This window comes from Grammomys surdaster, unplaced genomic scaffold (genome assembly GCF_004785775.1).
Source record: "Grammomys surdaster isolate TR1022 unplaced genomic scaffold, NIH_TR_1.0 1036, whole genome shotgun sequence".
Lineage (NCBI taxonomy): Eukaryota > Metazoa > Chordata > Mammalia > Rodentia > Muridae > Grammomys > Grammomys surdaster.
The window spans coordinates 23,954-50,678 of record NW_021605455.1 but is presented as its reverse complement, the minus strand read 5'-3'; the positions used below and the strand labels follow the sequence as shown (position 1 = coordinate 50,678).

At 42.6% G+C, this 26,725-nt stretch overlaps 1 protein-coding gene across 1 annotated transcript in view; it reads right to left on the bottom strand.

Moving 5' to 3' along the window:
• Dym (dymeclin) overlaps positions 1-26,725 on the bottom strand; it is a 269,849-nt gene that overhangs the window by 236,194 nt on the left and 6,930 nt on the right. The window contains exon 2 of the mRNA XM_028783225.1: positions 4,234-4,424. Within this exon, the coding sequence (XP_028639058.1) occupies positions 4,234-4,373 (140 nt within the window). The 5' untranslated portion in view covers positions 4,374-4,424. The remainder of the gene's footprint in view (positions 1-4,233; positions 4,425-26,725) is intronic.

The window sequence follows — 26,725 nt, the reverse complement described above, 5'->3', positions numbered from 1 at the left end:
ATATCAGTTATTTATCATACGACTCAAGTCAGTAGCAAAATTACAGTTATGAAGTAGCAACAAAAATACTTTTATGGTTGGGGTCACCACAGCATGAGGAGCTGTATCAAAGGGCCACAACCTTTGGAAGGTTGAGAGAACCACCCTAAGGGACTGTGTTTCCCAAATCCATCCAACAAGAGCCCACATGGATCCTACTCCCTCAGCTTTCTAACGTGTGCCACAGTAAGCAGCAAGTGACAGCCACAGCTGCACTTCCCAGTCAGGACGCAGTCTCCCTTCATTCCCTAACCAGGTCACTGTGGAAGACTAGGCGATCAACAGGAAGAGCTTTCAGCAATCCCTCACAACAGCAAAGCCTGTCACACTTGCCTCTCACTCCTCTCAACACAACTGACAGGTTAACACAAGCGGTTGTGTCAAAATGGCCTCATGTTACAAGAACCCATTCCTGCCCATTTGTGTAACGTCATTCACTCCCACACTAAATGTAAAAACAAGACACTGAAAACAACCCAAAGTCCACACTGACTTACTCTACCATTATATGCTTTGCCCCTACCAAAAGTAATGATAAGGCTTAATAATATACAGAAGGCTCTTCAAGATATAATCAATTCAAAACAAGGTTACACAGCCTTTAATTGCAGAATTCAGTAGGCAGAGGCAGGAGGCTAGTCTGGTCTACAGAGCAAGTTTGAGGACTGCCAAGGCTACACAGAGAAACTCTTGTCTCAAAAACACAAAGTAGGGAAAAAGTATGTATGATACATGCCATTTTGGTCAAAATTTAGGGTGATGTATGTGCATATTTGTTCACATATGCATAAAATATTGTTCAGAAGAAAATTCGAGCAAACTGGTAATGGTTACCTCTGGGGAAGAGAATCTGGATCAGGCACAGAGCAGGGACAGAGGAAGACAAACAAGTGTTTATAACTTTCATATCCTTTGGAGTCTAAACCACAAAAATGCATATTTTAGGAAAAAAAGGAAGCAAAATTAGAACTTTTTTCTTCCAACTATAGACATCATAGTCAACAGCGGGAAGGCCCTTGCCTTTATTCCTATTAGGAACATCCAACCCTTACAAGACAGCCATCTATAACTCAGGTATGAAAAAAAACAAAAAACAAGATCTCATGCTCCAGCTAAGCTTGTAACTTTGCCTTGGGCCAGTTTTATAATACTATCGACACACACAGCCCACAGTACACTGGGGCTATAGATCAGATAGATCAGATACTCCTGTGCCATCCACCTTCTTTGGGGCTGTTCTTATTCTGGTTCTTTCCAGTTTCCAGAATCGTGTAGAATCTTCCAGAACCATCACTGTCCACCCAGCACACCCAGACTGCCCTCCTTTCTACTTGTCTGCAGCATCTGTATCTGACTTTACATCTGAACTAACTTTCAGAAAGATAAAAACTTTCTTGTCAACAAGTAATGTTTACTGAACGATAGTCTCACAAGATGATATACTTATAATATGAAGCACGATGAAAGAGTGGCCATACCCCTTCTGGATAAAATCCTTAATAGATATTAGAACAAAATTTAAACAGCTTTAACATTTTGTAAAACTTCTCAAGTCTTCCAGCCTCCTCCCCTCGCCGCCGCTCCCCGGCACTGTGTTCTTCTAGCTTGGGGTCAATGTTTCTGGAATGTGCATGCTCCCTGCACTTCCAAACAACCTTTATCATGTTCCACTCTCTATTATATCCCTTTGAGAGGACATGGTACCATCTTCCTAGTCCACCATAAAGGCCTGAGAAACAAACAGTAGAGCACAACACAGCGAGAAAGCTCTGGTCATACAGTTCTAAATGATAACCTTGGTGCACATGTTATAAACATGCTCACACACACACTTCCACACCAGCATATTCAGATACCTACAAATCAAAATATAATAAACACTGGTTTATTCTGCGTTTTACCACCATTATGTACTTTAGAAACCTGTATAAAATTAACCACATAAACAGTTTTTAAAGACGTTAAGAAAAATGAAAAGGGAGCTGAGGAGACAGTTCAGTCAATAAAGACTTTCTTGAGGGTGTGGGTCCATCGCACCTGTTATCCAAAAACCCAGGAGTTGTGGCACGCTCCTTCAATCCCAGCACTGGGGAGGTGGAGCCAGGTGGAGCCCTGAGGCTCAGCAGTCAGCCAGCCTCACCTAATCAACAAGTTCAAGTTACACAAGAGACCCTGTCGCCAAAAACAAGTAAGATGGATAACACCTGAGGAATGACTCTGGAGGCTGACCTCCGATCTCTACACTCATGAGCACACGTGTGCAACACACCTACACACACACGCACATAACTCATCAACTGGCTAGACTGGCTGACCAGCAAGCTCTGGGGTCATCTGTCCCCATCCTGCCTCACAATAGAGTTACAGGCACAAACGGTCATGGCCATGTTTTGTTTTTTTGAGGCAGAGTCTTACTACATAATCCTGGCTGGCCTGAAACTTGCCTCACAGAGATCCACCTACCTCTGCTACCCAGGTGCTGGGATTAAAGGCATGCACCACCTCACTCAGCAGGTTTTTGTCCATGCTAATGCATGAGTGCTGGGGATCCAAATTTAAGTCCTCACACGTGCAGGGAAGGTACTTTACTAGGTCCTCTATAAGAGCGGTAAGCATTCTTAACCATGGAGCATCATTCCAGCCCCATGTTGGTTTGGGGTTTTATACAAGGTTTTACTATATAACCCAGGCTGTACAGACCCTAGCAATCAATCATCCTGCCTCTTTCAATAATTTACTTCAAAATGCTTAAACAAACAAACAACAAAAAAGACAGAGAAACCAGGCATGGTGATACATACCTGTGAGCCCAGCCATGGGGAAGCAGAGGCAGGAAAATCAGGAGTTTAAGGTCATTGGCTGCAACATGAAGAATTTGGAGCCAGCCTGTGCTACATGAGACCCTGCCTTAAACAAACAGTCAAGGCTTCATAATGAGACCCTGTCTCAAAAAATTCTAAGCTCCACCAATACAGAAATACCAGAAATGCCCTTTATCTGATGAATGAACAGAGAAAACGTACATTCATACGGCAGAGTCTGAGCAATAAAAAGGCCTGAGAAGCAATGTGGTCCTTACTCAAGACCATCTGCAAAGGAAGCAGGTCACAAAAGACCAAGATTCCATTTAGAAAGAAACAGCTAGCACTCTCAAGCTTGCTAACACTGGGTGGAGGGGAGGGAGAAATAGGAAGGGACTCCGAATGGGCACAGGATGGAGTCCCTTCAGATGATCATCTGAAACTGTCCCAGTGCTACGTAACTCAGCGACTGTACACTGAATTATAACAGGGAAATGACATGTGGCTCATAATAAAAAAAAAAAAAATCAGTTTCTACTGTGGCTATAAAGTTGCCATAACACAGAGGTGTAAAACAATCAAAATGTACTATGCTGCAGTTGTGCAGGACAGCCCCCAGGCAGAAACCAGAAAGTCAGCAAGGAACAAAAAGTCAGACACAGAGGAGAGGAAGCGCTTCCCCTGGCCCGCCCAGCTCCCAAAAGCTGCTCCTGTATCAAGAGTCATCATTCGCCAGGTGGTGGTGGCGCACGCCTTTAATCCCAGCACTTGGGAGGCAGAGGCAGGTGGATTTCTGAGTTCGAGGCCAGCCTGGTCTACAGAGTGAGTTCCAGGACAGCCAGGGCTATACAGAGAAACCCTGTCTCGAAAAAACCAAAATAATAATAATAATGATAATAATAATAACTACACAGAGAAACCCTGTCTCGAAAAAACAAAAAAAAAAAAAAGAGTCATCATTCCACTTCAAAACATTCATAGGAGAGATAAATGTGTATGCATGTGAAATGATATACTCTGTGCTATGAGCTAACAAAACATTAGAAGGTCTACATGCCCTTAAGTAGAAAGCTGAGTAAATGTGTTTAAAGGCTACTCTGTAGGCATTAGAAAGAAAGCTGACCTGAGAGGGGAAGGGAGAAACGGTATAATGCTATCGTTTGTATTGTAAGACTAAACGGGATGTGTGGGAATAACTTCACACTACCTCTGAAGATACAGAAGAGCTGCTGCTGGCAAATGTCGCTGGATAAAGGAGACAGAGACATAAAACAAACCCCAGCTCCTCCCTTCTGGACTTTCTACTGACGCATATGACAACCAGAGTAAAAGCCCGCGGGGAGGTGGCATGTTGACAGCCATCAGAATTCCCAGGCTCCGGGAAGTGTCTTACCTGCTGGTTGGTGCAGGGAAAGAGAATGAGAAGAGCTGATTCCAGAAGGGGTCGTTCTCAGAGATCGACTCGGGGCCTGACAGCTTTTTTAAGTACTCGTTTTTAGGAAGATCACTGATCTTGCTGCTGTTCGATCCCATCTTCTACGTGGTAGGCAGCTCGTCCTCACATGGGCATTTCCACAAGAGAACCTATTAAAAAATGCAAAGACTATTCCAACTGTTCAAATAAACATCACACCATTTGTAGCACTGAGCTAGACAGACATACAAAACTGCGCCCCCTCTAAAGGCACGCATTTCTTCACTTGAAAATACACTGGACCTCAGGTACAAACCACAAGGGAGGAAATGGGATTATATTCTATCAGAGCCAATAAAAATGCAAAAGTGTCAATCACTGCATACACCACACGTAGAACGAACGTAACCACGGCTGGAGAGACACTGCGCTTACGAGCACGTGCTGCTCCTGCCTAAGTGCCAGCACCCAGGTAAGGCAGCTCACAGATGACAGTGACTCCAGCTCCATGGCAACCAGCATCCTCTTTTGGCTTCTGTGGACACCTGCCCACATGTGTGCACACACTTACAAGGAAGCACACATTCATGTGAGTAAAAACATAATAAATCTTTTCCAAAAAAAAAAAAAAAAAAGGTGAGCAAAACTCTGCCCAAGAAAATGTTTCAAAGTAAACTGCCAATAATCCTGATTTGCTAGTTCCTAAGAATAATCTGGAAATGAAGTTCTCTTATAACAGTGCTAAAGAAATACAAAGTCTGAGCTGGGCAGTGGTGGCGCACGCCTTTAATCCCAGCACTTGGGAGGCAGAGGCAGGCGGATTTCTGAGTTCGAGGCCAGCCTGGTCTACAGAGTGAGTTCCAGGACAACCAGGGCTACACAGAGAAACCCTGTCTCGAAAAAACCAAAAAAGAAAGAAAGAAATACAAAGTCTGGATGCTCAAGCACAAAAGAGAAAGTAAGTCAAAACAAAAAAACAAAAACCAAAAAACAACAACAAAACCCTCCCAGGTGCTTGCTCGCACTACTTTCTGAGGCTGTGCCACCATGATTCTAGCCAGAGATATCAATTCCAAAGAAATGACATCTCACTGCAGAGACACACACAGACATGAGACAATCTATCAAGTGAATGCAGTTAAAAACAAACCCATATAATTCTGATATGGCTAACACAGACTTAATTAGTCAAAAGAGTTAAGGACAGCTTCTACATTTTACTAAAGGGAAGAAATCAAGAGGGAGATAAACAAGGGAGTGCAGAGATGGCTCTGTGGTGTTGCTCTTGCAGAGAACCCAGGTTCATTTCCTAGCACCCACACAGTGGCTCACAATCATCTGTAACTCCAATTCCAGAGGTTCTGATGCCCTCTTCTCCCTCCACAGATACTACAAGCACAGAGTGAAGACATACATGCAGGCAAAACTCCATATATGTAAAATAAAAATAAATCTTTTTTTTTAAAAAGCAGCCACATTGCCAGGCGGTGGTAGTGCATGCCTTTAATCCCAGCACTTGGGAGGCAGAGGCAGGTGGATTTCTGAGTTCGAGACCAGCCTGGTCTACAGAGTGAGTTCCAGGACAGCCAGGGCTACACAGAGAAACCCTGTCTCGAAAAACCAAAATAATAATAATAGTAATAATTAATAATAAAAAATAAAAAGCAGCCACTGTAATTAGATATGTTAAAAAAATATTAGATTTCTTAACTTTGCACATGTGAGCATGTACACACACAGACACACACACATATACACCCCAAACCACTAATGAACATACAAATTCAGATATGTCCTTGTTTGGCTAATAGTGGGAGGCTTCAATACCCTGCCCTCATCTTTAGTTTATCGAAAATAAAAGAACTAAAAACTCTCAGAGTTAAATCTCACCATAGATCAAATGGACATAACAGACATCCACGAACTATTACATCCAACAGATTCAGCATATGCGTTCTTAGCAGCACACGGGATGTCTCCAACATCAACCACAGGCTAGTCCACAAGTCTTACCAAATACAGAACTGAAATAATTGCTTACAATCTGTCTGATCACAGTGGAATAAGACTGGAAGTAAGCAGTAAGGAAAGCTACAGGAAATATAAGTCCATGAAGATCCCACAACACACAGATGAGTAGCTGAGTCACTAAGAAAATCACAAGATAAATTTAAAAAGTTATCAAAGCAGGGTGGATGAGAATATACACCACTTACTCAAGATACACCAAGATCAGCTGGGCAAATGAAACAGACCTATAACCCCTACTGAAATAGAAGATCTAAAAGTCTCTCAATCAAAAGAGCCCATACCTAAATGGATTCAGCACAGAATTCTACCAGATTTTCAAAGAATTAACACCAATACTCAAATTATTCCACAAACTAGAACTAAAGGAACACTGCCTAATTCTTCTACAAGTCCACAATTAGCCCTACCGAAAGCACACAAAGACCCAACAAAGACAGACAATTACAGACCAATATATTCCTTTTGAACATATACACAAACATTCTCAATATAATACTTGCAAACTAAGAACACATCAAATTATAGATAGATAGATAGATAGATAGATAGATAGATAGATAGATATCAAATAGGCTTCATCCCAGAAATGCAGGAATTGTTCAACATAACATAATGGACTAAAAGACAAAAACCACATGATCATCTCATTAGATGCAGAAAAGGCCTTTGACAAAATCCAACATCTGTTCATCATAAAAGTCTTGAAGAGTGTACAAATATAAGGCATATACCTCAACACAATAAAGATGATATATAGCAAGCCCCAAACCAACATCAACTTAAGTCAGGAGACACTCAGGCATTTTCACTAACATCAGGAACAAGAGAAGGCATCCATTCTCTCCATACCTTTTCTACAGAGTACTTGAGGTCTTAGCTAGACAATAAGATGACTGAAGACCAAGGGGAAAAAACAGGAAGGACAGAGTCTACAATTCTGTGATTGTTTGATGTGATTGTTTGTTGTGATGGCCCTGGGAGTAGTACTATTAAAGGGTGTGGCCCTTTTGGAGTAGGTGTGTGGGTGTGGGCTTTAAGACCCTCATCCTAGCTGCCTGGAAGTCAGTATTCTGCTAGCAGCCTTCATATGAAGATGTAGAACTCTCAGCTCCTCCTGCACCATGCCTGCCTGGATGCTGCCATATTCCTGCCTTGATAACGGACTGAAACTCTGAACCTGTAAACCAGCCCCAATTAAATGTTGTCCTTATAAGAATTGCTTTGGTCATGGTATCTGTTCACAGCAGTGAACCCTAACTGAGACAATATCTTTATTTGAAGATGATATTATTTTATACATAAAACATAAATAAACAAACAAACAAATAAATAAAAGGCTTAGAGCCAGGTGTACTAGTACATGACTTTAATCCCAGTACTCTGGAGGCAGAGGGAGGGGGATCTCTGAGTTTAAGGCCAACCTGGACTACAAAGCGAGGTTCAGGACAGCCAAGCTAACACAGTGAAGGAAACTAAACCAATGAAAACAGAAAGCTGGTGAAGATATATTTGAAGGAAACCAAGTTCCAGCTCCAGCAAGCAGCAGAACTTGGCAATTTGGCTGTATCATTCTGGCTTTAGAGGAAAGGGGTTATGGAATCTCCCTCTATGACTAAGGAAGACTACTAAGGCCAGGCATGTGTCAAGGGTGTCCCTGCATGGAGGCTCAGAGAGGCTATTGTGCGAAGCTGTAAAGGTGAAATCTGGATTTTGTTGAAGACCCCAAGATGCTGGAGATGTCAAAGTCATGGAATATCTGCCAAGAAAAGCTGCTAATAGAGAGTGGAACCAGCCAAGAGAGAGAAATGTGCTGCCGTCGACAACACTTGAAGAAGTTGGAGATCTGAAGAGCGCTTTGACTTCAGACATAGAGAAGCAGAGTTTGGAGTTTGCCCAGCTGGTTTTTGCTCTTGCTTTGGTCCAGTATTTCCACACTATGCTCCTCTCCCTACCTTTTGGAAAAGTAATGTACATACTGTGCTATTAAATGTTGGAAATATTTGATTTGCTTTTTGCTTTTGACTTTATAGGGTATTACGGTTAAGAGATTGCATGAATCTCAGAAGAAACTTTGATCTTTGAACTTTTAAACATTGTTGAAACTGTGATAGACTATGGGGACTTTTGAAGTTGGACTAAATTCATTTTGCATTATGTTAGGGCTACAAGCCTATAAGGGCCAGGGAGTGGAATGTGATGGTTTGAATAGGTTTAGCCTTCATAGACTCATGTGTTTGAATGTTTGGTCATAGGGTGTTGGGATTGGTCTGGTGCTGCTATGTATTCAAATGCTAAATATTGCCTCCCACAATCTGGTTATCCCTGGTGACTAGATCCTAACACACACAAAGTGAGCTATATAACCCTACTCCCCAAGTTAATTGGTCAATAAAAGGCTAAAGCATGTGATTGGGCAGTAGATAGAGGTAGGCGGGTTTTCAGTTACCTGGCTGGGGTCTCAGAGACAGAGAAAGAAAGGAGATGGAAGGCAGGAGGAGGAAGCTGAAATGAGAGGAGATGAACCATGAGCACAAAGTCACAGAAACTGTAAGTAACAAGGGACACATGGCTGGGATGTAAGTTAGAACAGTCTCATACCTGCCCAACCTGGGTTTACAGCTTATAAAGAAAATACCTGGATTGTGTGTCTGTTATACAGGCTAGCTAGACTATAATAAGTGATTTTACAATAGGGAGTGATGCTATTAGGAGGTGTGGCCTTGCTGGAAGACGTGGTTCACTGCGGGTAGGCGTTCAGGTCTCAGAAGCTCAAGTCTGGCTAGTGCGTCTGAGTCTCCTGCTGCCTGTGGTTCAAGAAGTAGAACTCTCAGCCCCTTCTCCAGCACCATGTCTGCCTGCATGCCACCGTGCTTCCTGCCATGACAATAATGGACTAAGTCTCTGAAACTGTAAGCCAGCCCTGATTAAATGTTTTCCTTTATGTTTTTCTTCACAGCAGTAAAACCCTAAGATGGTATGAGTACATACACAGACTTATATAGAAGAGTAGTTAGAGAACAACAGAGAAAGGCACTCAAAATCAACCTCAACCTCTCTGCGTGTACACACACACAAGCACACATACACATTTGCATGCACACACACACAGATATAAACAACCTATGCAAATCCATTATGACCAGTGAGATTGAAACAGCAATAAAAAAACCTCTTGCAATAAAAACTGTCCCAGGACAGAAAAAGCACAAGATGAGACAGAGTCACTGCTGAATTCTACCAAATCTTTCAAAAAATGCTGAGAGCACTGCTCCCCAACCTGTGGCAGCTTACATGGGAAGGGAAGGCCCCCCCCCCCCAATACAGCCTCTGAAGCCAGCATTATCCTGATACCACACAGATATACAACAAAGACAGAAACTGTAGAGTCATTTCTTTGCAGACGCAGAAATTCTCAATAAAATTCTGGCAAATCAAACTCAAGTACACATCCACCATGACCAACTTGTCTTATCCAGTGTTTTACTTACTTTCTGTGCTATGATCAAACACAGGAATGGAGAAAAAAATAAGTAGAAAACAAACAAAAACCAGCCAGGCAGTGGTGGCACATGCCTTTAATTTTAGCACTTGGGAGGCAGAGGCAGGCGGATCTTTGTGAGGTGGAGCCCAGGCCAGCTCACAGAGCCAGTTCCAGGACAACTATGGCTACACAGAGAAACCCTGCTTATAAAAAAAAAAAAACCTAAATAAATAAATACAAATTAAGAAAACAAAAACACTAACCAAAAACAGCCTTAAGGAGGTACAGGTTTATTTCACTAACATTACAGTCCATCACTGAGGGAAATCAAGGCAGGAATTAGGGACCATAGAGCAATAGTTCTCAACCTGTGTGTTCACAACCCCCTTGGGAATCTTATCAGATGTCTTGCATATCAGATATTTACATCACAATTCATAGCAGTAGCAAACTTACATTTCTGAAGCAGGAATGAAATCATTTTATGGTTGGGATCACCGTAACTGAGCAACTGTATTAAAGGGTCACAGCATTGGGAAGGAACCACTAACACAGAGAAAGCTGCTTACTGTCTATCTTTCTTACACAACCCAAAACCACTTGCCCCAGGACGGCACTGCCTACAATGGTGTAGGGCCTTCCAACATCAACTAACAATCAGGAAATCCCCCACAGACATGCCTCCGGGCCTCTGAGTGGGCTGGGCCCTCCCATATCACTGAAATATCCTTCAGACTTGCCTACAGGCAATTTGATGGAGGTATCTTCCCAACTGAGGTTCCTCTTCCCAAATGACTCCAGCTTGTGTCAAGATGACCAAAAAACCAAGGGGCACAAAAAGAACAGAACTGCAGGGCACAAGCACCTTAGCCCCAGCACTTGGAGGCCAGAGGCAGGCAGCTCTCTAATAATTCCAGACCTTATCTCAAACAAACAAGCAGACAACACAAAGGCAGTACAGAGCCTATAATTCGGTGGCAAGCATCTGCCCAGTATAAAAAAAGCCCAAAATTCTGTTGCTGGCACCAGAGAAAAATAAATTTACAAGAGTACTAAACTTTCAAAATAAGAGAGGGAAAAACCAGACAGAAACAGAGAGAGGGGGAGGGGAGCAGACAGAGACAGAGACATCCAATACTATAAGGAGATTTCAACATGCCTATATGGTTTGAATAAGAATAGGCCCCCACAGACTCACAAATTTGAATGCTTACAAGGTGTAGGCCCATTGAGGTAGGTGTGGCCTTGTTGGAGGAAGTATGTGGGGATTTCAAATGCTCAAGCCAAACCCAGGATCCATCTGTCTGCCTATATCTGTCTATCTATATCATCTATCTATCTATCTATCTATCTATCTATCTATCATCTACCTACCTACCTATCTCTATTTCTCTATCTCTAATTTTCCTGCTTCCTGCCTATCCATACATAGAATCCTCAGCTCCTTCTCCAGCCTGCATGCCACCACGCTTCCTGTCATGACAATAATGGACTAAACCTCTGAAACTGTAAGACAACCCCAATTAAATGTTTTTCTTTGTAAGAAGAGTTGCTGTGGTCATGGTATCTCTTTACAGCAATAAAACCCTAACTCAGACAGTATCACTCTCAGAATGGTCAGATCCAATTGTGCACAAAATCAGTAAGGCTGGTTCAAATCAGGAGCATCCCGAACAACTGCCTGCTGCTGACATCTGTCACTCAACCAGGAGCATCACCGATAACTGCATGCTGACATCTGTTACTCAATATGGAAGAATACATGTTCTTCTCAATGTCTGTGGACTGTTTACCAGCATAGAGAATACACTCTATATGATAAAACACACTTTAAGAAATTTAAAAGAATACAAATAAATGGTAGCAGGGTGGTGGTGACCCACGCCTTCAATCCCAGCACTCAGGAGGCAGAGGCAGGAGGATCTCTGTGAGCTGGAGGCCACCCTGGTCTAAAGAGCAAGTTCCAAGACAGTCAAAGCTACATAGAGAAACCTTGTCTTGAGAAAGGGGATGAATACAAATACTTTTTTGGGGGGGGAGGGGGAGGTTCGAGACAGGGTTTCTCTGTGTAGCCCTGGCTGTACTGGAACTCACTCTGTAGACCAGGCTAGCCTCGAACTCTCGAACTCAGAAATCCGCCTGCCTCTGCCTCCCAAGTGCTGGGATTAAAGGCATGCGCCACCACCGCCCGGCTTACAAATACTTTTTTAAATTGTTCAAATCAGCAAGATAAACAAGTCAGAGCCCAAGAGAACATACTGAGCACATAAACAATGTAAGCTAAGGTTCACAGAAAATAAATGTATACAAAGAGCTGTTTTAAACTAAAGGAGATGAAGGAGCTATAAGCACCAAATGCCTTGTGTGAACTTTGAGCCCAGATTGGAAAAACAAAAGGGAAAAAAACCACACTTTACACAAATAGGAAATATGGACTCGGTTGGATGATGTACGAGTGCTGATTCAGCAGGAAAATGACTTCTCATATGTGGCTCAGCAGGAAAATGACTTCTCATATGTGGCTCCACCTTCTGGGGTAAAGAGCCATTACATCTGCAACTCATTCCGAAATGGAAGTGCGTTTTAACTAGTACAAAATAAAGATGCAGAGAACAGGTAGTGTTTACTGCGGTATTCTACTCTTCTGCATTTGAAACTTAGTAAAAATGTTAACAAACAAGTAAAAAGTTACATACGAATACAACTCAAGAAATCTGTCTAAATAAGTAAAAAGCTACATATAGATAGATACAACACTGAAAAAAATAATAGGCCCGGGTCAGCAGCTCAGTGGTAAAGACTTGCTAGTAATAAAGTCTGAAACACACACACACACACACACACCCCAGCACTTGGGAGTCTCAAACAGGAGGAGTGTCAGAGGCTAGCCTGTCAAGATGACCAAAAAACCAAGGCCTCCTCAGACACCAGGCACACATGGTACATACATATGGTACACATACATACATGGTACACAAAAATCACTCATACACAAAAATAAGTCTTTAACCCCACTATGAAGAGGCTGGCCTAGAAGTTGCTATGTAGCTTAAGCTGGGCTCAGCCTAAATTCCTACCTTAGCCTCACAAAAGCTGGGAAAACAGGTGTGCAGCACCATGCCTAGATTCAAGTGGGTTTTTGCATGTGTGTTTGTATGTGTGTGTGTGTGTGGGGGGTGCTTTTGTTTTGGGATTTTGTTGTTTCTATGTGTTTTTTTGTTGTTGTTTTTTGTTGTTGTTGTTGTTGTTTGGCTTTTCAAGACAGGGTTTCTCTGTATAGCCTGGGCTGTCCTGTAGACCACTGGGCTGTCCTGGGCTCACTCTGTAGACCAGGCTGGCCTTGAACTCAGAAATTCGCCTGCCTCTGCCTCCCAAGTGCTGGGATTAAAGGCATGCACCACCACTGTCCGGCTTCTATGTGGATTTTTAAAGATGTTATTTAATTCATGTGTGTAGGAGTTTTGCCTGCATGTATGCCTGTGCTCCACATGCATGTAGCTCTTGAAGAAGTCAGAGGAGGGTGTTGGATCCCCTGAAACTGGGGTTTAAGCTGAGCCACTTCTCCAGCCGCTTGTCTACATTTTAAAGAGAGGATCTTATGTAGCCTAGGCTGGCCTTAAACTTGCTACGTTGCCAAAGATGACTTGATCTTCCTACTTCTATGACCCAAGTGCTGGCATTTCAGGGGTGCACTGCTTCACCCAGCTTTCAAGTGGCCATGTCTGCTCATTTCTGATCTTGATATTAGTGACATAGCTAAGTGGGGCACAAGTGAGGGACAGCAGCAGAGTGGTGGTGACAGCTGCTCCAGCAGTAACTGCAGCAATAATGACAGGCAGCCTAGAAGTTCAGAGAGCAGTTGTGCCAAAGACAGGGTGCAGAGGCTTCCAAGAGCGGAAGCCAGGAGGTTATATGCCCTAGTCCATGGAAAGGTTTTAGTTACTGCCACACCTGAAGGGTCAAGGGTCTGAACTACCTTGGGCCTGTAAGTTATACCGTCTCATAGAATGAGGAGCCCGAGAGCTGTAAGAATTACAGCTACAGGACAGAGATTTCAGGACCAGTGGCCTACTCGGGAACCCTAAAACTAGCCAGTGCCACCTGCAGCTGCTGCCACTCATAGCTGCTAGAGGTCAAGGATTACAATAGCTGCCAAGTACCAGGCTACTGATGCTTAAAACTCAGAGCAAAAACCCTCTGACCTAATTGTCTGTAGCTTTAAGTCTCTGGCTTGAACTGGAGTAAAGGACACTGAATCCTTGGGAGTTAGGATTAAAGCTGTAAAACCTCTGGGTCTAAGGATAGCCCCTAAGGACACACAAGGGCCTAGAATTGCCAAAACTGGAAGAGCCTCTTCACACCACTCACAATTCCTATCTGGAGAGTGCAAAAGTCCTGCAACCAACTGAAACTGACATAATAAGCCAGTTCAAGCCAAGTTAAAAGTATCAAAGTAGGTTTATTTGGGAACAGCTCCCTGACGAGTTCACAAGTCTCAGGAAATGAGGTCAAAGAAGTTGACATACAAACAGAAACACAGAGATGGGGGGTGGGGTGGGGAGTGGGGTTAAGGTCAGAGAGAAGAGAAGGTAACTAAAATGTTTGGATTATATAGGGAAGACCAGGGGACTGAGCTGGAAAGTTCAGGGTAGGGGACAGGGCTATACCAGCCACACTCTGTAACAGGTAGGGACTGAAGGATGCTGGGAGAACATGGAGGCCAGGTGTCCTTTGATACGTTAAATAGGCACTTCAGCCACTTGTCCCAAGTTTGAAACTTAATACGTATGTGTACATATGTGTGCTTTGTATGTGTTACCTTACAGGTGATTTCACTAGGCTGCCCCTCAGGGACCTAGCAACTGCAAATGTCATTACCCACCACCACTATACCAGGTGTGTGCAGTCGGATAAAGGACCCCTCCCCAGCCCAGTGTGCTCTCTGTCTGTCTGTCTCTCTTCTCTGTGCCCCCTCCTCTACTCTCTTGCCTCTGCCCCTATCCATAGTCTGCTTGTCTGTCTGTCTACTTGTCTGCCTCTTCCATTTCTCCAGATCCTCACTCCCTCCCTTCCCCCAAATAGACCCTTTTTACACCAGATCTATTGCATGGCATAATTACTCGGGCACGCCCTGGCATGAGCCTACATCCTTATTGCATTATATTTCCTAACAGTATGTGTGTATGCATGTACACACAGACACACATTTTTTTTTCAGGGTTTCTTGAAGCATGACTGTCCTGGAACTTGCTCTATAGACCAGACTAGCCCTGAACTCAGAGATTCCCTGCCTCTGCCTCCAGAGTGTTGAGACTAAAAACGTATGCCACTATGCCAAGCCAATCCTACAGTTATATTAATTAACATATGGATAAACTTTATGAAAAGTGAAATGTACACAGGACTTTATTGTGTTTTAAAAGTATTATTAGTCTATAATTACTTCCAAGTAAAAGACTTTTTTTTTTAAAAAAAAAAAGGACTGAATCTAATCTGCAAAGGCTGGAGAGACGACTCAGTGATTTAATATACTTGCTGTTCTTGTAGTGGATCTGGGTTTGGTTCCCAGCACCTACATAGTAGCTTATAACCATATAGTTACAAGGGATCTCACACCCTCTTCTGGTTCTGTGGGCACCAGGCATACATGTGAGATACACACACACACACACACACACACACACACACACACACACACAGGCTAGACACATATAAAAAAATAAATCTCTAGAAGAAAAAAATCTAAACCAACAAATCAGACTCACCAGTATTTCTTACATGCCAGTAAGTCCACTTCACAGTGCCTACATTATCACATATTCAGATACTAGGATCTTATACACCAATAAGTTCATTTCACAGCGCCCACATTATCAAATAAGCAGATACTAGGATCTTACACGCCACTCAGTATCTGAGAACAGACACCTTACCCTGTCAGTTACACTGGTGGCCACAGAGGAATTAATCCTGTCCAATCTCACTCAGATCTGGGGAAGCTCTGCACAGTGGTAGCACACTAACCAGCTTGGTTAATCTGAGACATGCTCACTGCTAACTAAAAACTAAACAATCCTCTCCAGAAAGTAAAATATGCCTTGTGGTCTCCCAAAATCTGTACTTGAATTCTCCTGTCAAGCCATTAGCCACGAATGCTGCAGGAAACAGCTCTTGTTCACTTCTCCCACCTGAGGCGAGTGCCTTTCCTTGCCTTTCTAACCAAGCTCTGCCTCTCGCCTTTGATTGAGATAGTCCTCTATTTTAGCCTGGCCTAACCTTGAAATCACAATCCTCCTAGTTACCAAGGGGCTAGCAGGACAGGTGTGTGCCTCAACAATGGCTTAAGTTCTTTAATTTGTCCAATTATCCCTGATCCCAGAATATGTTTCACTGAATGTTTTTGAAAAAGCAAACTGTGGTTGTTTGAATAGGAATGGTTCCACAGGCTCATATATTTGAATGCTTGGTCATAGGGAATAGAGCTACTTGACAGGAATTAGGAGGTGTGGCCTTGTTGCAGTGGGTGTGGCTTGCTGGAGGAAGTATATCAATGAAGGTGTACTTTGGAGTGTCAAAAGCTCAAGCCAGGCCCAGTGTCTCTCTCTTCCTGCTGCCTGCAGATGTAAGACATTCAGCTCCTTCTCAGCAGGCAAAGGATTTTGCCATTTGTGGTGATCTGAATGAAAATGGCCTCCATAGACTCACAGGGAGTGGCATTATTGGAGATGCGACCTTGCTGGAGTGGGTTTGGCCTTGTTGGAGGAAGTGTCACTGGGAGAATGGGTTTTGAGCTTTCAGAAGCTCAAGCCAGGCCTAGTGGCTCAGTGTCTCTTCCTGTTGCTTGCCAATCCATTTGTAGAACTCTTAGCTACCACTCCATAACCATGTCTGCCAGCATGCCACCATGCTCCTGGACTAAATCTCTGAACCTGTAAGCCAGTCCCAACTAAATGTTTTTCTTTTAAGCGTTGGCATGGTCATGATGTCTCTTCACAGCGATAGAACACTGACTAAGACACAAACAAAAGAGACCATAACAATTTATTTACAGTCAGCTATTCATCAGGGAACTATGCTAATTAACTGTCAGTACTGCAGACCAATGCTAACATGACCTGTTCACACTGCCTGTGAATATAAACCTCTTTACTTTGTTGGCAGTGGAGCTCAGTTATTAGGCAGTAGAAGAGGAGGTGCAGCAGGGAGAAGAAGAGAGGAAGAGAAGGGGAAAAAAGAGGAAAGGGAGGGGAGGAATAGAGGAAGGGGAGGAGAAGGAGGAGGCTATGAAGCATGAAGAACCATGGATGGGTCAAAAGCTGTCCTGGGTAGCAACTTCTATCAAAAGGTTAGATATTAGGTAACAACTCTAACTGTGTGGGCATCTTATTAATTGGACATTTCTAAATATATAAATCTTTTAGATAACCATTAAGCTTTAAGAGTCTCATTTCTACCGAGTACTGAGAGGATGGCAGATATTGTCTGGAGTTTAACCAAGCTTTGTGGATGCAGCATGGGGGATTGGCAGAGCCATCCCCTACGCTGGAATCTCACTGGTCTAGTTGTGGCATACTTGGCTTCTGGCCACTTCTAGTGTGAAACATGGTGGCTAGAGCTAAGCAGAGCCACCCCGCACAGAGGCATTTTCTAAAGATAACCCGTTACGGAAACTATCGTAAGGTTTTATGTTTTCTTTTTTTAAATGTGTTTGAGTGCTTTGCCTATGTGTTATATCCTACAAGCATGCCTGTACTCGTAGGGATCAGAAGAGCATGTTAGATGTCCCAGGTTACAGATGCATGAGAGCCACCATAGAGAAGTGAACCCAGATCCTCTGCAAGAGCATCAAGTGCTCTGAACCACTGATCTCTCCATGTCACTAAATCCAAGGTCAGTGTCTCCAGTGTGATGAGCAAAAGGCCATACGTCAGCCTATGACTAAGCAAGAAGCTGCACCTGCAGGTGCAGCATGCAGCCTGTCAAAGGAGCTACAGAGCCCCATTTCCATACACGACGCTCACTCCTCTCCCCCCCACCCCGCCATAGCTTTCCTCTCACCTCCTCATCCCTCCCCTCAGCTCTCATTATGTAAAAGGGAGCTTGAAATGGAGTCTTTCTACGTTATATAAAATGTGTCTCCTAGGTGGATCACTCCTGCAAGCCAAGAGCCAAGCTTGCTTTCCTTTTTGTTTTCCTCCTCCCTGTTAAACTCCAGCATACTGCTATGATCCAAGTTAATAAACACATGAAAAACCTTCAACCAAAATCAAGAGTGAAATGTGCTATCTAAAACAACAAAGTGGGGCTGGGAAGATGGTTCGGTAGTTAAGAGCTCTTCCAGAGGATCTGGGTTCTGTTCCCAGCACCCATGTTCTGGCCTCTGAAGGCACACACCGGCGGCATACATTCACATAAACACATCTGTAAGTAAAAATTAAAAGAACAAAGCTACAAAAACTAAATGCTGTAAAGTACCATTTTTATCCGTCAGACTAGTAAAGGCTTACAAACTGCTAACAGTGTGAGGACTACAATAAGTAATCAAAGCATCACTTGCTGAGAACCTTAGATCACTGGACACAGATGGGCACACTCTGAGTACCCAGTGGAACAGCAGGATTATCTCCCAAAACTCCTAGGAGGCAATGAGGAGTCACCGGAGAGCAGCACTACTTGAAAGAATTAGAAGTAGAAGGATGTGTGTCACTGGGAGTGGGTTTGAGGCTTTAAAAGCCCATGCCAAGCCTAGTCTCGCTAGTCTCTGTCTGTCTGCTTGCCTGTCTGTCTGTCTCCTCCCACTCCTTCCCTAGGGATGTAGAACTCTCAGCTCCTTCTCCAGCACCATGTCTATCTACACACTGCCATGCTCCCAGCATGATGATAACAGACTGAACCTCTGAAGCTGTAAAGAAGCCCACAATTAAATGCTTTCTTTTAGAAGAACTGCCTTGGTCCTGGTCTCTTCACAGCAACCGAACAGTGACTAAGACACATATCCTAAACAACTTAAGACTTCCCTTAAGGGGAAGTTGGGCAGGGATAGGATTCTACCAACACAGATGAACATGGATACTCAGAACTTGCTGTAAGAAACACAAAGGCCACAACGTGGTTACTTTAAAGATTGGGATCAGGGCCAGCAACATGGGACCTAGTAAAGCCCCATCACCCGAGTTTGATCCCCAGAACTCACACAGTGTGAGGAGAGAACTGACTCTCCCATGCTGTCCTCTGAGATCCAGACTACCACAATGGCATGTGCATGGCCACACAAATAAATATACAGAAATAAACTTGCACTTTAATTTTTTTACCTCGAGGCAGAAGCAGGTGGGTCTCTGAGTTCCAGGCCATCCATGGCTACATAATGAGACCCTATTGCAAAGAAAGAAAAGAAAGGGGGGGAGACAGGAAGAAGGAGGGAGGGAGGAGGGAGAGAGGGAGGGAGGGAGGAAAGAAGATGGTGCCATTATATTTTAAAAAGAAGATAAGGTAAGGCAAATGTTCTCTGTGTGCTCTTCTGGAAGAGTCCAGCATGCTTCAGGTTTGTACTGGTGTCTCTGAGGGAGCAACTCAAGGGTACACACTTAGTCTTGACTTCTCAGTCAAAATTCAACCATAAACCTTTACTTAGTGGATATTTTGATTGATGGCTCTCATAAATATTAACATTAAATTCATCACTGTACCCCAAAATAAGGGACCCCTTCAAACATCAGTAATTCTACACGACTATCAGCATTCCTGGCTCATATTACTTCACTTACAGAGCCAATCGTTCACTCCACAAACGCTTGTGACAGATGGACAACAAATGCTAGGCATGAAGGTGACCACTAAGAGAAGAACAAAACCAGGTCTCTGTCACTAATAAATCAGATGCTAATGTGAAAGACATGATGTCAGTAGATTTGGGTCAATAACTATCCTGGAGCTGCTTCTCTCCAAGAAGCTATGGAAATATGAAAGAATTTCAGGGCACAGGAACTTGGTATGGCACTTTCATTTAACCAGTTTATTTCCAATTCTTCATTATTTATTTATTTATTTACTTTGAGGTAAAGAGATAGTGGTTAAAAGCACTTCCTGCTCTTGCAGAGAACACAAGTGTGGTTTCCAGCAAGCACAGCAAGCAGTCAGCTTGCAGGAGTCAGCTCTCTCCTTCCTTCCACCATACAGGTTCCAGGGATCAAACTCAGGCCATCTTTGCAAGTGGCGAGCATCTTTACCACTGAGCCATCTCACCAACCCCTGAGTTAATATTTTCCTGTGTTTTTTGAAAGTAGTCATAGCTATCACTATTCCACACAAAGTTTTGAGTAACTTTTTGCTTTAAAGAGGCAAATGTTAAATTTTTCTCCATATACAGTTTTTGGCTTTTGTAATCCAATACAGTTTAATTGACTCACCATTTATTAATGCCTTTTAAAAACTTTGTTACCATTCTGAAGTCTAATTTGGTTGTGGCCTCGTTTCCCCTGGTTATTTTTGGGGACACACTGTGTTTGAGGAGATGCTCAATTTGAAATACTCTAGTTTTCTGATCCTTGTCAACCCGCTCAACGCTGTGCGGCAGTGCAGGATGGGGTACTGCCGTAAATGCTCAGCCTGACGACGCTTCCTAGACTGTATTCTTCTGTCCCAGCCACACTGTGAATCACAAACCAAGTCCTGATGTGGACGGATGGCTTTACATCCCCAACTCCTAGTATTGCATTTTAAATGTCAATAGAAACCTGGAGAAATTTCTTCTTTCTTGTAACAGTATCTTTCAGTTTACCTTTCAAACACTAAAATATTTATAATTTGGTCCTTTCTTCAAAATACCTACCACTCCTTGGCCTAAAATAAATAAACAAACAAATAAATAGATAGATAGATAGATAGATAGATAAAGCAATGAATGCTTAATTAATTTCTCTAAAATTACAGAACCATAAAGTATCGAGGCAGATGTCAAACCTAAGCAGGTAAGGTGCAAAGAGCATTCTCTTACCCACTACGTCCACCATACTATCAGTACAACATGTTTCATGAACCAAGACAGGATAGCATCAAAAATGAAAACATCCAAGTCTAGGAAATATGTCTCAATCAGTAAAGTGCTTGCCTCGAAGGACGTAGGACCTGAGTTCAGACTCCTAATACCTATGTGCCAAGGCAGGGTGAGCATTTTTCCAACACCAGTGCTGGGGAAACAGGCAGGTCCCTGTACACAGCGCATACGGGCAAACACGGGCAAATGCATACAAATAGGTGCTCCCTATACACAGTGCACAAGAACACGGGCATATGCAGACAGAGGGGTAACCAAAGAATAAAAAGGGACCCTAACATTAAAAACAGAATAAAGAGTTGGGCTTTAACCCCAGCACCTGGAGGCAGAGGCAGGTGGATCTCTAAAAGTTTGAGGCTCGTCAGGAATACTTAATGCAGGCAAGTCAGGAATACATACTAAGTTTTTTGGGGTTTTTTGTTTTTTTTTTTTTTTTTTGGTTTTTCGAGATAGGGTTTCTCTGTGTAGCCCTGGCTGTCCTGGAACTCACTCTGTAGACAAGGCTAGCCTCGAACTCTTGAACTCAGAGATCCGCCTGCCTCTGCCTCCCAAGTGCTGGGATTAAAGGCGTGCGCCACCACTGCCCGGCTACATACTAAGTTTTTCATCTCAAAAATCAAAGCAAAATAACAAGGGGGGGGGTATCCAACAGTAGTCGAACAGTGGTGGACCATCCCTTTAATCCCAGCATTGGGAGGCAGGAATCTCTGTGAGTTCAAGGCCAGCCTGGTCTACAAAGCAGGTTCCAGAATAGCCAGGACTACACAGAGAAAACCTGTCTGGAAAAACAACAAAACAAAACAAAAAAAATTCAACAGTAAAAAGAAAGGATAAAGCCAATGAAACTCCATAATCAAGAAGGAAAGCAATGAAAAGCAACAAACACAAACAACTTAGAAGGTTAGAAGACACACTGAGAAGCTTGTAACTTTCTAAGTAATAGGACATATTATAAGACCATCACACTGTCGATGGGAAGCTCTAAGACTGTTACCTTTACAACGTTAAACACCATGAAGACTGTGGAACAAACGGACAGAAAGAAAAACAAATCTTAGAAAATGAAGCAGCAGCAGCTTCCGTACCATGTGACAGCAGCCCCAGGCCTGATCTCACAGATCTTTCCAAGGATTCATAAGTGAGTAAGTTTATGGAAAACTAAGCAAACTGGGGTACCATGGCTGAAGGGAACTATTCACCAGAGCATATTGTCTGACGATCAAGTAAACACTAAATTAAGTGAGGAAGACTAGAAGAGAGCTTCCTCTGACCTCTACCACATCAAGGTCACAGGTGTGCTCAAAAGTCAACAAATCAGAGGAATGTAGTTTTTAATAATTTATCTCCTAGTTAGTATTATTTTCTTTTTAAATGTTTCCTAATTATTATTACTTTATGTCTTAGTTAGGGTTTTACTGCTGTGAGCAGACACCACGACCAAGGCAACTCTTATAAAGGACAACATTTAATTAGGGCTGGTTTACAGATTCAGAGATTCAGTCCATTATCATCGAGGCAGGAACATGGCAGCATCCAGGCAGGCATGGTGCAGGAGGAACTGTGAGTTCTACATCTTCATCTGAAGGCTGTTAACAGAATACTTGCTTCCAGGCAGCTAGGAGGAGGGTCTTAAAGCTCACACCCACAGCAACACACCTACTCCAACAGGGCCACACCTTCTAATATACAAACCATCACACTGAGTGTACAGCGTATGTAAGTGGGGAGCACACCTGTAAACATACATACACACAGGAGTCAGCACACCTTTCTAGGTCTGTCTTTCCTTCCACTGTGGGCTCGCGTCAGGTCACCAGGCTTACATAGTAAGCACTGTTACCTTCTAAGCCATCTCACCGGCCCAGTTTAGTATTTATTTTCTAATAAGACATAAGTATTAGTTTAATTAGAAAAAATTAACTTTTAAATAAATTGTAGAAAAATATGTTCACTATTTCAGAATCACAGATCCAAATAAACAACTTAAATATAAAACAAAACATTCACAGCACAGAGCTAGAAAACCAAGCAAGGAACCCAAAGTCTATCACAAGATAGTTGTATAAACACAAAGGAATCTGCCAATGTTCAACAAATATCTGAATGCTCACTATGTGGCTAGCCATATACCAAGGACTAAGATCAAAACTAGCAAGAATAGAGTATTATGGGCTGGAAGGGTGGCTCAGCAGTGAAGAACATTTGCTGCTTTTGCAGAGGACCTGCAGCCAGTTCCCTATACCCATGTGGCAGCTTGCACCTCTCTGTAACTCCAGTTCCAGGGGATCTGACACCCTCTTCTAGTCTTCCTGAGCACTGGATACACACATGGTAGACACATTTATGCAGGAAAACACTCATAAACATAAAAATAGATTTTTTTCAAAGAAACTGATTTTTTAAAAAAATCACAAGAAACTAATTAAAAAGACTAACACACTGGTACATGCTAACTGTAATCCCTGCAAGCCAGAGCCTAAGGCAGGAGGATTAGTACTTCCAAATCACAGTGTAGAAGCAATTTGAAGTAGTGTTCATCTGTTTTTCATCATTATGACAAAATACTTACGGTAATTTCTTAAAAAGAAAAGTCAATTTTGGCTCAGGTTTTAGAGGTTCCAGTCCAGAGACCCTCTGTCGTGACAGCACATCGTGGCAGAGCAAGTTGTTCCTATCACAACATAGGGACAAAGAAAGTAGGGGTCGAGGTTCCATATCACCCTCACAAGCATACCCCAATGACCTACAGGTGTCCCACAAGGCTCCAGATCTCAGTGGTTCCATGACTTTCCAATAATGCCTTAAGAAGCCAAAGCAAGACTGAGCAGATCCCGGGCAGCAGCTCTGCACCCAATCTCACAAAACCCAGAGGAAGCAGGGCTCCCAAGAGCTCTAACCTGGGCAGCATCTTAGGAAAGGAGACAGCAACAACCATCCCAAAACAAGGAGTAACTGGGACCCAGGAATTTTCTCCTGGCCCGGAGCACTGGTCCCTTCCGGTTTGGACCTGAGAACTGAGCAGATCTTGGGCCCCAGCTCTAACCCCAGTAGTAACACCCACCCCACACAGTTCTGAAACAACCAAGATAATAGGAAAGACAGGCTCCAGTAAGAGACAGGACAGGTAGCGCTAAGGTGACCAAGATGGCAAAAGGCAAGTGCAAGAACAGAAGCATCAGCAACCCAGAGTACTTGGCATCATTAGAACCTAGTTCTCCCACACTAGAAAGTCCTGAATTCCCCATATCACCAGGAAAGCAAGATTCAGATTTAAAATCACTTCTCATGATGATGATAGAGGACTTTAAGAAGGACATAAATAACACTCTCAAAGAATCTGAGGAGAACACAGGTAAACAGGTAGAAGTCCTTAAAGAAGAAACACAAAAATCCCTTAAAGAATTACAAGAATACACAAACAAACAGGTGAGGGAATTGAACAAAACCATCCAGGACATAAAAATGGAAGTAGAAACAATGAAGAAATCACAAAGGGAGACAACCCTCGAGATAGAAAACCTAGGAAAAAAATCAGGAGTCATAGACACAAGTATCACCAACAGAATACAAGAGATAGAAGAGAGAATCTCAGGTGCAGGAGATACCATAGAAAATATTGACACAGCTGTCAAAGAAAACGCAAAATGCAAAAAGTTCTTGATATAAAACATCCAGGAAATCCAGGACACAATGAGAAGACCAAACCTAAGGATAATGTATAGATGAGAGTGAAGATTCCCAACTTAAAGGGCCAATAAATATCTTCAAAAAAAATTATAGAAGAAAACTTCCCTAACCTAAAGAACGAGAAGTCCATAAACATACAAGAAGACTACAGAACGCCAAATAGACTAGACCAGAAAAGAAATACCTCCTGTCATATAATAATCAAAACACCAAATGCAAAAAACAAAGAAAGAATATTAAAAGCAGTAAGGGAAAAAGGCCAAGTAACATATAAAGGCAGACCTATAAGAATTACACCAGAATTCTCACCAGACACTATAAAAGCCAGAAGATCCTGGACAGACGTCATACAGACCCTAAGAGAACACAAATGCCAGCCCAGACTACTATACCCAGCAAAACTCTCAATTACCATAGATGGAGACACCAAGCAAGATATTCCATGACAAAACCAAATTTACACAATATCTTCCCACAAACCCAGCATTACAAAGGATAGTAGCGGGAAAGCTCCAATACAAGGAGGGAAATTATACCCTAAAAAGAGCAAGAAAGTAATCCTCTTCCAACAAATCCAAAAGAAGATAGCCACACAAAGTGGAGGGCCTTGATGTCTGATAGTTTGGATTCCCTAGTGTTGGGGAATTTGAGAGCAGGGAGGCGGGAATGGGAAGATGGTGGGAGCACACCCTCATAGCAACTCCCAGAATTATATGGATTAGATATGATACAGACAGGCCGCCAGAAGACTAGATTCCAGAATTCAAACAAAAAATATCTTGATACTAAAATTTGTTTTGAGAATTGTATATTGTAGAATACACAGCCTTGTATCTACTCATCAAGCAAGCTGAGCAGACCTGCTCAAACCTCTGATGTCTTGGAATCTCAGCTGGATGCAGTGAAGACACAGATGTCAGAGGCTTATCAATTTACTCTTCCCCCCGCCCCTCTTCTAATATCTCAACACCTGTAATCAGCTTGAAAAAATTAATGAAGAGCTGGCGCCCCTGAATACCCTGGGCTTGGGGACTGAAGTGGTTAATATTGGGCTGTCTTTCTAGGGGAAAGTAGTGGTTTTGTTGGAGCAGGGAAGAATAGCTAGGATTTATCACATAGCCATAACCTATTGGTAGAAATCTGTATGGTTGTTATTAAGCTGAAGTTATAATTTCTTAAATGGTACAAAAATTTACTTTTATTTTAAATTTAAGGTTTTCATTGGTACGAGTTTCTTACTGATACAGAAGTGAAATTAATATTGTTACTCTCATAGGCATTGTGCCTATATAACACATTTAGGAATACAAGGCTTAGACCCAGTCCTTCTTTAACCTTTTTAACTGATTTGAGATGGTTAGCCTGTGAGTTAAGGGCCTATAGCAAATTCATGGCTCTGAGTTTATTGTTAGGGTGTTTTCTATATTTTATTTAGAAATAGCTGAGAGGAGTTAACAGACAACAGTCCAGATTGCCTTACATGGATAGTTGGTTTTAAAAACGTCAGAAGTCCACAGAATTGACATTACAAACATTTCTGTATTAAGGTTCATTTTGATTAGAGACCTGTCTGCTCCTGACAGCTTCCTGTCTTGGATTCTAAGAAGAAATTGAGCATCTTTGGAGTTACTCTAGTTGTGGTGAGACAGCCACTAGGCAAGAATTGCCTCCTTTCATCCACAGACAAATTACTGTCCAGAAAAGGACACACTTGAGGAATAGTCAACTGATTATATCTGCCAAGACAGAGTAATCAGCCCTTAACAATTCTGCATCACTATGTCTGTCAGATGATCCTGGGCCAGAAGGCTGAATGAAGATCAGATGCTCCAACGTTTTATAGTATAGGAATTGTCCAGGTGTTCAGCAGTCTCTATAAATTGGCTAAGTTTTAGAAGCTATGCTTTGTGCTTCCCATAATTTCAGTTAATTCAGTCATTCTGGATTTCTCACGGGGTTGAAGACTTACAGTCTCATAGCTAATCCTGGCTTAATTTACTTGGAAAGAAAAGATTTGAGGGGATGGTTTTCAGCTGACATTCATTCTAAAGCCAAGAAAAACGCCAGGTTCAGAACTAAGTCTTTTAGTTAGGAGAGATGACAGAGGTTCTGGTTAGTCAACAAAGTGATGGACTGGGTATTAGGTCTATCTTGTACCTTACTGATACAAAATGGTATAGTTATGCTCTAACTGTATTTTGAGAGAAAAGTTTTAT